The 13,060-nt window shown below is 31.9% G+C and overlaps 1 protein-coding gene across 30 annotated transcripts in view; it reads right to left on the bottom strand.

Moving 5' to 3' along the window:
* Positions 1 to 13,060, bottom strand: part of LOC113518763 (modifier of mdg4) — a 362,824-nt gene that overhangs the window by 225,797 nt on the left and 123,967 nt on the right. The window contains exon 5 of one of the 30 annotated variants that reach the window (XM_052892530.1): positions 3,058 to 3,263. The exons of the other annotated variants lie outside the window; for them this stretch is intronic. Within the exon in view, the coding sequence (XP_052748490.1) occupies positions 3,073 to 3,263 (191 nt within the window). The 3' untranslated portion in view covers positions 3,058 to 3,072. Of the gene's footprint in view, positions 1 to 3,057; positions 3,264 to 13,060 lie in introns of those variants that run through there. 30 annotated transcript variants of the gene reach the window in all.

The raw sequence follows: 13,060 nt of genomic DNA, 5'->3' as shown, positions 1-13,060 counted from the left end.
ATGCATGTAGAATAAACAAATATTGGGCATACTGCACAGCGCCATCTAGTCCTAAACTAAGTCGAGTTTGTACAATAGGTACAAAACAACAGATAGGTATATTTAAATATATTTTTTGGTAAATACATCAAAATAGACCAACACAGGCATAGTTATGAACACAACTTGTACTACACGGAGATCGAACTAACTACAATCAAACGGTTTTACAGTGTATTAAACCCATAGGCGTATTTAGGCTTGAACCGGGGAGTGCCCGCCCCAGAATTGGCTAATGTCCACCCCAAAACCTATTCTGGTGGATATATATTGTAATAAAGGTTTCAAAGGGCCAGGCTTCCCCTGAAAAATACTCTTCAATACACAACTGGTTAAACGGTCACGCCATCTAGTTTATAAAAGATCGTAATTAGCTTACTTATACAGCAGTCAATATACGACATAATTGAACACACTTCATTTGACATTTTCTATTTTTTTAAAATCAAAATGTATTATTTAAATATGACAACCATATTCTAACAATGACGGTGTGAATGAAAAATTTTGAAGCGGAAAGGTAATACTAGCTGCCCGCCCCGGCTTTGCACGGGTGTACTAATAAAAAATACTGTTTCTAAGACTTGCGAATGAAAATATAGAATAAAATATAAAAATAAGTGCAAAAAAGAGAAAACGAAAACAAAATAGAGAAAAAAAAACATAAAAAGAAATATATAAAGGCTGCCAATACGTCATGCAATAAAAACGAAACCAAATTTTCTCTTTTTTGTCTCAGATTTTTTCATTTTTCCGTGCAATTTTCAAAACTTTTTTCTTTTGTATAAACTTTGTCTTGACAATTACAAATACAATAAAAAAATTGTCAAAACTAATGCGGTCGTTTTGAAAACGCACATAAATACATACATATGGCAATTTACTTTTAGTTATATAGATGATTTTCATATTTTAATATTAATTCACAATTAGTAAATTGCTTATAATGTAATCACAAATAAAAATTAATTCCATATAAGACTAGAATTAATGTATATACATATTTCAAGAATGATTATGCACATTTAAACACTTGACAATTTGGTGATCGACTGTGGTAAGTTTAGCCCGACATCCGTAATGGTCTTTGACGCAGATCCACCGTACTCTTGGTCCTCTGCTACCACTCCACTTATTAAACCGGTATCCATCCATAACGATAACAGGATTGCCGCGCGAACTTGTCGTGAACACTACCTCTGACGAAAAGGAAAAGAGTTTTGATTCACAAGAGTACAACAACCTTGTCAATTTATTGAAGTCCCATTTTGGGAGGAAAGGGACTGTTTTGTAATAAGATCTAACAGCCCCATTGTTAGAAATATTAGGTCAATGAAAATATCGTAATTAATTACTGATGAATCATTTAATTTTTTTCATCTCCACCTATCATGACTCACTGGTGCCCCACCCACGAATATCAATAACGCAAATAGAGTTTACCATTTCATCTTCAGCCATAAAAAAAAAAACATTATTTAAAATACGCAGAGTTTGCAATTTAAAACAATAATTCAATTAATATACAGCCATGTCATATCAAAAATTGTATAATCCATCTAATAGAGAACTAGTTACAATTCATATGCATATATACACGGTAGATCATATATCAGACTTGATGACGTTCAATTCAATGCATACACACCGACACACACACACACACACACACACACACACACACACACACACACACACATATATATATATATATACACACACACACACACACACACACACGCACATATGCATGCACATGCACGCACGCACGCACAAGCCGCAGCTATAAAAGCACAGCTTGTGGCAGAAATAATAATGGAAAAAAGATTGTAGACGACTTTTGTACAAAATCACCTTTAAAATTTATCTTGTGTACATAAAATAATAAAACTCCAACAATTATAGTAAAACTTGTTATTGTAAATACAAATTGAACTAAAGATATTTTAAATATATTAAAAGTTATTATTGAGGTAATTAGAAGACATTGTTAGAGAAACATAAAACACAACCTATATATCTAAAATAAAAAAATATTTTTATGTAACTTAGAATGGTAAACAAGCTGACGGCCCACCTGATGGAAAGTGGTAACCGTCACCTATAGACCAGAGCAGTATCATAGACATAACAGAGTATACTGTTTCGTCCATGATACCCCCAAACCGTTGCCATACCTGAGGACTCAGGTGTTATTCCTCTGTACGATGTAAATTCACAGCCATATCCCACCCTTCAAACCGAAAGACAGCCATGCAAACACAACTGCTTCACGGTAGAAACACGAATGGGACAGAAATGCTTAAGCAAACGACTTTTGTACAAAATCGCCCTCTGGTAATAATGTATTAATTATAGTAAGTATTAAGTAAAATATATATTATTATAATATAATATAGAATATATTTATAATATTGTACATTTTATCGCCTTAGCGAACTATTTAATAAACCTGTATTTACCTGATTGTAATCTCAAATTACATTCAATGATTGTGTTCAGAGTCGAATAAAATTATTTCATCATTCAAAGTGACGATCTTTGAGTGGCAGCCTTTGCAGGCTTTCACGCAATACCAGCGAGCTCTGTTACCCTTCGAGCCGACCCACTTGTTAAAACGGTATTTTCCAAATTGTATAACCGGTTTTCCATATCGCGATTTTGTGTATACCGGAACTGAATGAAAAAAAAATAAAGGTATATATTTTATAAAATAGATCTTTTTCTGAGAAACTTAAATATATAATGAATTTTAATTAAAGTTTTCTGTTTATATATTATTATAGTAAAGTATAACTCCATTTTAATTAAATACATATATTTATATGTATATATTTATATTTAATCTTGTAGAAATGGGTGTGAAAAAAGAATAACTCTACCTCTCTAAATTGAAACTGAACAATAGAATTTTACACATTTTGTTTTTATACATATTAATACTTTATAATACTGGACTTGTTAAAATTAATCATAATAAATACACATCAATTCTCATAGGCAATAGTTTAATCCAATACAATTCAACATATTTTAATGATTGTGGTTAGAAAAAATTTGAATAATATCATCATCCATAGTCAAGACCTTAGCACGGCAGCCCTTGTATGTTTGTACGCAATACCAGCGTCCCTTGCGACCCGTACATCCAACATTCTTGTTAAACCGGTATTGTCCAATCTGAATCACTGGATTCCCATACCGAGACACTGTGAATACTGGCGCTGTATATAAATAAAAAAAAAAAGTATTTATAGAGGATCACATATTTTTTTTTTAATGGAATAAATGTTATATAAATATCACCACTCCTAGGATTATTAGTATTCCCAGGATATCGTATAAGGAGATTAAGGCAACATGTATAATACACAGAGAAAACAAAACTTAAATAAAAAATTAATAAAGAGATCCCGCTGTGATAAAGACAAGCAGAAATTATAAAAATCCAAATACTACAAATTCAAATAGACCTCATTTTGAATGATATCGATATTTTTATTCTTTATTATTGATTTTCGATATGCTACCGGTAACGGTATAAAATAATGGACTTGCATGAACTTTAGTATACAGATAGAAATTGCACAAAATTAAAATACAGAGTACTTATTGTCCGCATGGATATTTTTTTTTTTTCATATTCTTCATATTTATTCATTCTCCACAATACTGTATGAACAAACTATTTACTTAAGAATATACAGTTTGTGGAGACTGATGGCTGTACTAGGAAAACCTATGCTAGCTACAGCCACTAGGCTACCACCTGCAGATTCTTTCCGATGTTCTTCGGAATACGTAGAAATACATATATAAAGGGGAATTGAATTTGTAATTATGCGATTTTTTATTTTTATCAGCAAATTCGTCTACGTAACTGAAATATTGATGAATCGAATTAAAAATGATCCTATGTTCTTATAACCCAAATACTATAAAATTTCATGACGATTGGCTAAGTGGGATAGATGCCAAAACATAACAAACATACTACCACATTCATATTATTAATAAAGGTTATCTAATACCCCACAATAGTATCAAACTATATACCACCCATCAAATTTAACCACAATGAATACACAATTTTTTTTTATAGGTTGAAAATGGAATGGAAACCCCGCCCGCGATATCGGTATACACCGACGGGGCACCAGTAGAAGATGATAAATGAGAATGAATGCAAGTCAGTTGGCTCACCATGTTGTATTCAACAAGAATTTAATGATTTCAAGAGGGAACCGCGTGGAGGTCGGCCTGGTAGGGCATATTGCTAGCAATGGAGCTATTAGACCTCATTACTAACAATCCCTTTCCCCCCAATATTTTCCATGTGGTCCCGGCATAGAGTTAGCCACCCCTTCCTTTCCCGTGAGTGTCGTAAGCAGCGACCCTCTTAAAACATCACCAAAAGCTAATTGCGGTTGCCAACCTCCCTGCCAAGCATGGCAACTACTTGCAAAACCGCCCTTTATGGAGGAAACTTATTTTTAGGAGTGGACAGTTAACGGTTTACATGATGATAAATAATATACAATAATAGTTATAAAAAGTTTTTAATTTGTTATAGTCAACATAAAAATGACCTTAATGATTGTGATCAGAATTAATATAGACGATATCATCATCCACGGTGATGATCTTGGAGCGGCAGCGTCTATGTGCTTTCACGCAGTACCAGTGAGCTCTGTTACCTTTAGAGCCAGACCACCTGTTGAAACGGTACTTTCCAAGCTCGATTACTGGCTTTCCATATCGTGATGTTTTATATATCGGAACTAGATGGAAACATTACAAATATAGTATCAATTTCAATATTCAAATAGATTTAAAAAAAAATATTGCATAATACTAGAAATAATACTAGGAAAAATAAAGGGCAAAAAAGAAAGGAGAAGACCGAGGAATAACTACATGGGACAGATAAAGGAAACACTAGGTGTCATGTCGTATAGGGAGGTCAAGGATATGACCTAGGATAGTGTTGGCTGGAAGAAAATTCATGAATTATTTGTATCGACAAAATGAAAACTTAAATGAAAAGAAAAAAAGACAGCATAAACTTTTGCTTTACTTAACTGTCTAATGTAAATATTCTTCTGAACATGATGATTACCCATTACGGGAGGGAAGACATTGTTAGTAATGGAGAGGTTAGTCCCCACTGCTATTAATATACCCTATCAGGTCGACCTCCACGCAGTTCCCTCTGGAAACCATCGTGACTAATTTATCATTGAATTTCTCGCGTTGGGCTAACTGACCTGCCTTTTCATTCTCACCAATCATCCTCCACGGGTGCCCGGCCAGTGTATACCAATAGCGCAGGTAAGAGCCATTTAATTATCATCCATTAAAAAAAAACAACCATTACGATATCGTCCACACCAGTCGTATATCTATATTTACTATGAGCGGGTTCTACTTTTCGATTTTTTTTTTATACAACATTGAATGGCAAACAAGCTGACGGTCCACCTAATGGAAAGTGCTAACCGTCGCCAACAGACATGAGCAGTACCATGGACATAACAGAGTGTACTGTTTCGCCCATGATACCCCCCATGCGTTGCCATTCCTGAGGACTCAGGTGTTATTCCTCTGTACCCAGTAAATTCACGCCATATCCCACCCTTTAAACCGAAACGCAGCCATGCAAACACAGCTGCTTCACGGTTGAAACACGAATGGAACAGAGGTACCCAAGCAATCGACTTTTGTACAGTCTCCCTCTGGTGATTCGATATTATATATTGGATAACCTATAGTTAATATATCTGTTATTGGGTCAATATATGTATAGATATTGTAACTACAATATATAGATATTGCTGTATATTACCCACTCTTAACATATACACGAAGTTGACTGTAATCGAAAAACAGGCATAAGTTAATATTATATAATAACAATAAATATACAATTTAATAATATAACTAAGATTAAATACATATTCTGCAGAATTTAAAACAATTAATAAAATAACTAATAACACATGAAATTTCACTAATATATAAAATTAAACGCACATTTTGAAGGTTCATAACATTTTATTTTCAACCGACTTAAAAAAGGAGATTTTCAATTCGGTTGTATTTTTTATGTTTATTATCACATAACAATTATAAATCAATTAAAAACCGATTTGGAAAATTCTTTGAAAGGACATACAAATTAATTTCATTAAAATTTTATCAAAATCAGTCGAGTACTTTAGATTATAAATCAAATAAACCACAATTGAAATTGGTTGTTTTTTATGGAATCAATCAAAAAACAATCTTATTAAATATTTATATACGTAATACTTTCTTAACATGAACCACAAAAAAAAAGTAGTTTAATGGTTATGTTGGGCGACGATATGAACAATACGATTATCCATGGTGAAGATTTTAGCACGGCATCCATTGCAAGTTCTTACGCAATACCACCGCGCTCTGCGACCCTTGCAACTGGTTTGTTGGTTAAACCGGTATTTTCCGAGCATTATAACCGGTTTCCCGTATCGAGATGTCGTATATACCGGAACTAATAAAAAAATAAATATCACATTATAAAATACACAAAAATTACCGGTACCAGCAGAAATATGAATTAAAAATATTATCAGAACAACACCATATTGTGGCATCTTAGATTATATAGATGGAGCATCGAACCTCAACTTTTTCGTCTTTTTTATCAGTGTTCTATATACTTACATATTTTTTATACAACTTAGAATGGCAAACAAGCTGACAGCCCACCTGATGGAAAGTGGTAATCGTCGCCTATAGACATGAGCAGTACCATAGACATAACATACTTACATATAAAATGTATCTTGACGTATTATTTAATAAATAAAATGAGTATTTACGCATGAAAAAGATGCAGAAATTATAAGATAAAATAAATATAGAAATTTTAAGAAAATCACTCATAATTATTTATGACGCAAAATTGTATGAAAAAGTTGACCCGTTCTTCTCGAAGCATTTCTATGGTGACACTCTATCTATATAATCTAAATGTGGAATATACAAACTATTTAATTACCTTTCAATTATGTGTTACAAATTATCTCTATCACTCCTTATTGTTTCCAAAATATTGTAAGAGATAACTAATGAAACTAAGCATAATTCATCAAGAGAAGAGAGACCCAATACCAAGCCACTTGCATTAGTAATAATAAACCAACCGTGTCTTATGATGCCCCAACAATGGGACATTACAGATCATTGTGATGATGATAAATATACATTTAAACATGTATTTTCAAAAAGTTACATTGATTTTAGAACATTTCTTTTTATAAGAAACGCTCTAAATAAAGAGCTATTAAAACAACGATAAATTAAAATAACAATTACCACAAGGTATAATATTTGCGCACAATTGTTAAATATGTAAATATTAATCGAGGAAATGGTAGCTGAGGAAGTAAGCGGTTATTTTTTTAATTGAACGGTAAAATTACAGAACAGGGAAATATTGATAAATATATCACTTTATTACTTACATAATAGTTTCTAGTATTATATAAATATACTTATACTAAGAAAGCGTACATGGAACTAGAACCAGGCGTTGTAATACTTACATCCTAATATAAATGCATTACGATGCAGATCTTTAATGAGACCTAAATGTCTACTTTAAATATTGTATTGTGTTCATTTTTATTTATTTAAAAGCGACACTTGCTACATAGCGTTAATATTGATAATATACAATCTTAAAAGTAATAATACTTTGCAAAAAAGTTAAATTTAAGGACTCATAGATTGACTACGCTAATTAGTATCCGCCCATAATATAGGTTTCGGTTTTAATCGAAATTAAAACGAACCGAAATTTGTTTTGGGTTTCAATAAAATTTGTTTTCAATCGGACACTATCGTTAACTATTTAGCCATCACTCCACTTTCTCTTTAGAGACAGAACATCACTTATTTTGTATATAAGAACAAGGAATTACATAGCAAGAATGATAAAATAATAACTGTAAATCATATAGTCGCCTCCTTTCTTCTTATGCAAATATAATTAGTAAAAAGAAGACGAAAGATACACCATCGGTTGTTATTTTTCTCAATTCATAGCAGGTTAGTGTATAGAAAATGTGTATGTAAAATTTTTGTTCATTTAAATCACTAGATTATATATTCGACACAGTTAATGTAGAAAGTATGCAAGCAGGTAGTATCTAGATTCGGTAGGGTTATACGACCGTATATCATTTTCTACATACTAGCCTGCTATGAATTGAGAAAAATAGCAACTGATAGTGTATCTTTCGTCCTATTTTTACTAATTATCGTTTTTATTTTTGTATACTTACTCATATTTTATTAATACTTGCATATTTGACTGATCAGCGACAATTATATATGTAGTTTTTTGAGATACTAAAAGAGCTTTTACGAGATTTTTTTCCCTAATATTATAGTTCAATTTACACGACAGTACATTTCACACCGAACTATCTACATCATTTTATCTACAGGCTTTTATTAAAAAAGAGGAAGGCGTGTAAATTTATCGATTTCAAAACTACAGTGAAGCTAGCTGCCTAATATATTTTTTTACAATATAATATTTTTTGATTGCGTAGGTACATATAATATTTTTGCTATAATTTTTAATAACATTATATAATATATACTTTAATACAATTATTTCTTCGTATATATCTAATTAAATAACAGATATACTAATTTGAAAAATTATTCGAGACGAATACCACGGAACTATACTAGGAGACAAATTTCTTAAATTTCAAATGTCACAAAACATGATTTATACTATGCCATATTTGTAGACTAATAAATGTAGTGTTAACTTTTTTTTTTTTTTTAATAAATACCCAAAATATCCATTCCGTTGCCTAATTGCAATAATAAATAATTTGAATCTATACTATTTATTTCATAATATTTTAAAGAACTCCGAAACACTCAGTTTTTTATGTTTAATGGATTTACAAAAATTGCAATTTAATAAAAAATTATAAATGCAATTTATATATAATACTGTAATTTATTTCTGAAAACTATTAAATTAAACATATCATTAATATTTATTAAAATAAACACAGAGTAATAAACAGATACGCAGTGTAATCGATTATTACCCCATACCTTAAGCGAGAAATTTGAAAAATGACTGTATTTGCTAAGTACAAATTATAAAAGATTCTGCATGTGACTAGGTGAGTCAATTAGTACTTAGAGATAAAAAAAATACTGAACTAGATGTCATTTCGTAGAAGTTTATATCACTAGTTGATAAGAATTATTTTGTTTAATTCTGCAATCCTCAATCTACATTTGAGTGTCAGCAGTTACACGCATACTAATGTTAGTGAAATTAAACAAAATAATTCTAATCCACTGACTAAATATAAATAATTAGAACTGTCGTATTACTTGAATTAGAATATTGAAAAATAGTTGCGTTCAATAAACACATTTACAGCAAATTTTGGACATATTAACCGTTCACGAAACCAAAAACCCAGAAGAAGCTCTAAAAAAACCCGATGAAATCTGTCAACGTAGGTATGAAATGCTGGCAAATTAAGACATCATTTTGACTTTCGCGCTGCATGTTTTAAGTTTTAGAAAAAGACGGGTATTAAATTTATCATTTAGATAAACTTACATGATTTATTATAATTTACATAAATTATCTATACGTTTCGACCAGGATAGACGCGTCTCACAAATGGTAATAAGCAACAACAAAAAATCCGAACCCAGTATGGGTTAGCTTGAAAAACTGACAAAGTGTCCATGTAAAAACTAGTATAAAAATTAGCCATTATCCGGCTCTGTATTCCGAGGATCAAATAATTAATAAAAACAATTAATAGCCGAAAATTATTATTACTACTAATAAACAATAAATTCTGACATCCCATACAAGAAAAGTAAATAAATTATTTCTTATTCGGTGTGAAATTTGGCAAGAAAAATTTATAAAGTATAAATTAATTTACAAAAACAGTTATAAACCTTACATCACATTTAATTTCTATTAACTAATCTGTGACTTATCACAGACTCGCAATCGCAGACTCGCTACAAAAACCAAGTTGTGGTTCCCATTAATTTTTTTTTTTTTAATGAATGACATTGATAAATTTGCCTACGATAACGGTTTACGCTAGCGGGGCACCAGTGAGAATGAAAAGACAGGTCAGTTAGCCCATCGTGAAGAATACTTTTTTTTATACCACTGAGATGACAAACAAACACGGCCCACCTGACGGTAAGCGGTTACCGTAGCCTATTAACGTCTTTGAAGAACCTCATGCAGTAGTCTCTTGGTAAAACGTAGGCAGGGAGCACATTCCATAACCTGAGTGTTCGTAGGAGAAACCGCGTTGTAAGCAACTATTTAGACTGTAGGGTATGAGAGTGAACTCCCTGTCGATGGCGAGCTATACGATGGTAGAAAATGGCTGTGGGCATCATATTGAATAATTCCTCTGAGCACAATCCGTTGTACAAGCGGTAAAACACGCAAAGTGAGGCAAAATCTCTCCTAAGACATTTTTTATTGTTCGTCATTGCACTCAATCAAATGGTTTAAGCTAGTATCTAGGTGCTCCCGCCCATAAGTAACAAAATACATCAGGACGATTCAGCACGATGGTATCCAGGGGGGACCACGTAGAGATCGACCTGACAGGGTATATTGCTAGCAATGGGACCGGTAGTCCGCATTACTTACAATCCCTTACCCTCGGTCCCCGCAAGTTGGCGATGTGATTATTTTAATAGGTATGTATTGGAAATATAAATAATTAATACTACTTGGATTAGCAAATAACCTGCCAGCACAATAAAAAGCAGTAACTTCTTATTTTTAAATAGGCATTTGCGAACACCGCTGCAAAATAAATCGTATGTGCATAGGTATATATGTTTAAACAACTACATCACGAGTGTATATGTTGGTTTTTAAATTTAACTATCATGTTGTCTACAGTAGTAATGGTCGCTCGACAACCCTGCTGGTTCTTCACGCAGGTCCATCTGACATGCCTGCCTTTGCTTCCACTCCACCTGTTGTACCGGTAACGCCCAGCAATAATGACAGGGTTGCCAAAACGGGTTGTCGCAAACATTATATTGTTACCTAAAAAAAATGTTAAAATCCTAAACTGTAGTAACCGATTTGTCACCATATTTTTTATAATAATATTTTTTGTTATGTTTTATCCTTCTGTCCTTTTATCTTGGTGAAAAAAATCGCAGATAAATACATTTAATTGTGGAACACTTTAAAGTAAAAAAAATAAAAGTAAAATTAGCTAATTTAAAAAAACAAGGACAGATATACACCAAGACATAAAAACAAAAGCTTTGTGAAGCAGACAGAATTTTTGTATTACAACAAAAAATTAAAAAAAAGCAATAGAACTCCAAATCCTTCGATTCAAACAGAGCCCTTCGCATTTTCCACATGCATCAATGAATTCAAACAAGAACACATGGTAATGGGCATTTTAGTAAGGTATTTAAAACAGTCTACTTACGTAAATAAATTTCTGCATTTTCAAACTTTAAAACATGCACTTAGGAGAACATGCAGCATTATCACAACTACAACATATAATGTAACAAAGGTAAATTATAAAAAGTCCTTACGACTATTTCACCAACTAGAGTTAGGAGACAAAATAATACACACACAATTTTAAAAGTTTCTTTATTTGGTACTTTTACCTAATGAAGTTAAAATATCTGAAGAATCAACAAATTAAAAAAATATATAAAAATTCAACTAAACAAAGTACCAGAATATAAAAACCAAATCATGAAAACAAGTTATTTATTTAAAGAATTTTAGTGGCCAACTTCCTTCGTTTTCGACTATCAAAGATACTTGCTTGATCTCTTAGTTATGTAGTAGCTAATAACGTAAATGTAAAAGTTCATAGAGACGCCTGGACGTTTCTTACTTAATCACACCTAAATGTTGAAGAAGTTTGAATAAAATTAAGTATAAAAAGTAGAATGGGCCGCCCTAGGGACCACACGGCACATATACACAGATATTCTCCTTGCGAAACAGTCTGTCATATCATGAGGAATATTTTTAAGATTAATATTTTAATACTATTCTATCTGTATAATATATAGACAGAATAAATAACTAAAAGGACCAAATAAAGAGTCTCTTTTTATTGCATCATTAATATTAAAATAATAATCTTAAAAATATTATAATATCGTAGATTTCATAGTAATGGGTCGATTTAATTCTTTGGATACTTATTTTTATGTGACAGCTAATTTAATAACTATTATCTTTGGTTACATAATTGGTAATTTGACTTGTATCGTGGATAGTTACGAAAGAAAGCTGCTAAACACGAAAAGTCTGCTCAACAAATTCACGATGAACAATTGGCCCAAAGAATCTGTGAAGCGTGGGCGATATTAGAGGCGACTAAAATGATCAAGGAATGGGCCGAAGCGTCCCTCTCAAAACATCACCAAAGCTTATTTGTAAGTACGGTTGCTAACCTGCTTGCAAAGCGTGACAACAACTAAACTCACTTTACGAAGAAGGCCTATATTCAGCAGTGGGCAGTTAACGGCTGATCATCATGTTAATGACGATGACCCCTTGTGATGCTATCCTCTCAGAACTGTGATGGTTAAAAAAATATTAAAGATCCTAGTGTTAATAAATAAATATGAAAATAAAAGTCTTCCATTAATTTAATAAGAATTCACATAATATTAAATTTTTAATGCAGATCCCTATTATATTGATTGTAAAAAGCATTCTCGAAATCACTTCCAAATTGTCGAAAATATTGCGTCACAAAAAAATACAGGTACCTTTTGAAGTCGCTTCAAAATATATTGTAATTTATGTATAAATATTTTAAACTGCAAGGCAAAGTTTACAAATCTATTTTAAGTCCTGTCGTCCTGTATGGATCGGAATGTTGGCTCATAAAGATAATTGATAAAAAAACAAATACACGTGACGATTACCATTTTTCTA

The sequence above is a fragment of the Galleria mellonella genome, unplaced genomic scaffold (assembly GCF_026898425.1).
Source record: "Galleria mellonella isolate WM207_F2 unplaced genomic scaffold, CSIRO_AGI_GalMel_v1 utg159, whole genome shotgun sequence".
Classification (NCBI taxonomy): Eukaryota; Metazoa; Arthropoda; class Insecta; order Lepidoptera; family Pyralidae; genus Galleria; species Galleria mellonella.
The sequence above is the reverse complement of the archived record's forward strand: the minus strand, read 5'-3'. Positions and strand labels throughout refer to the sequence as shown.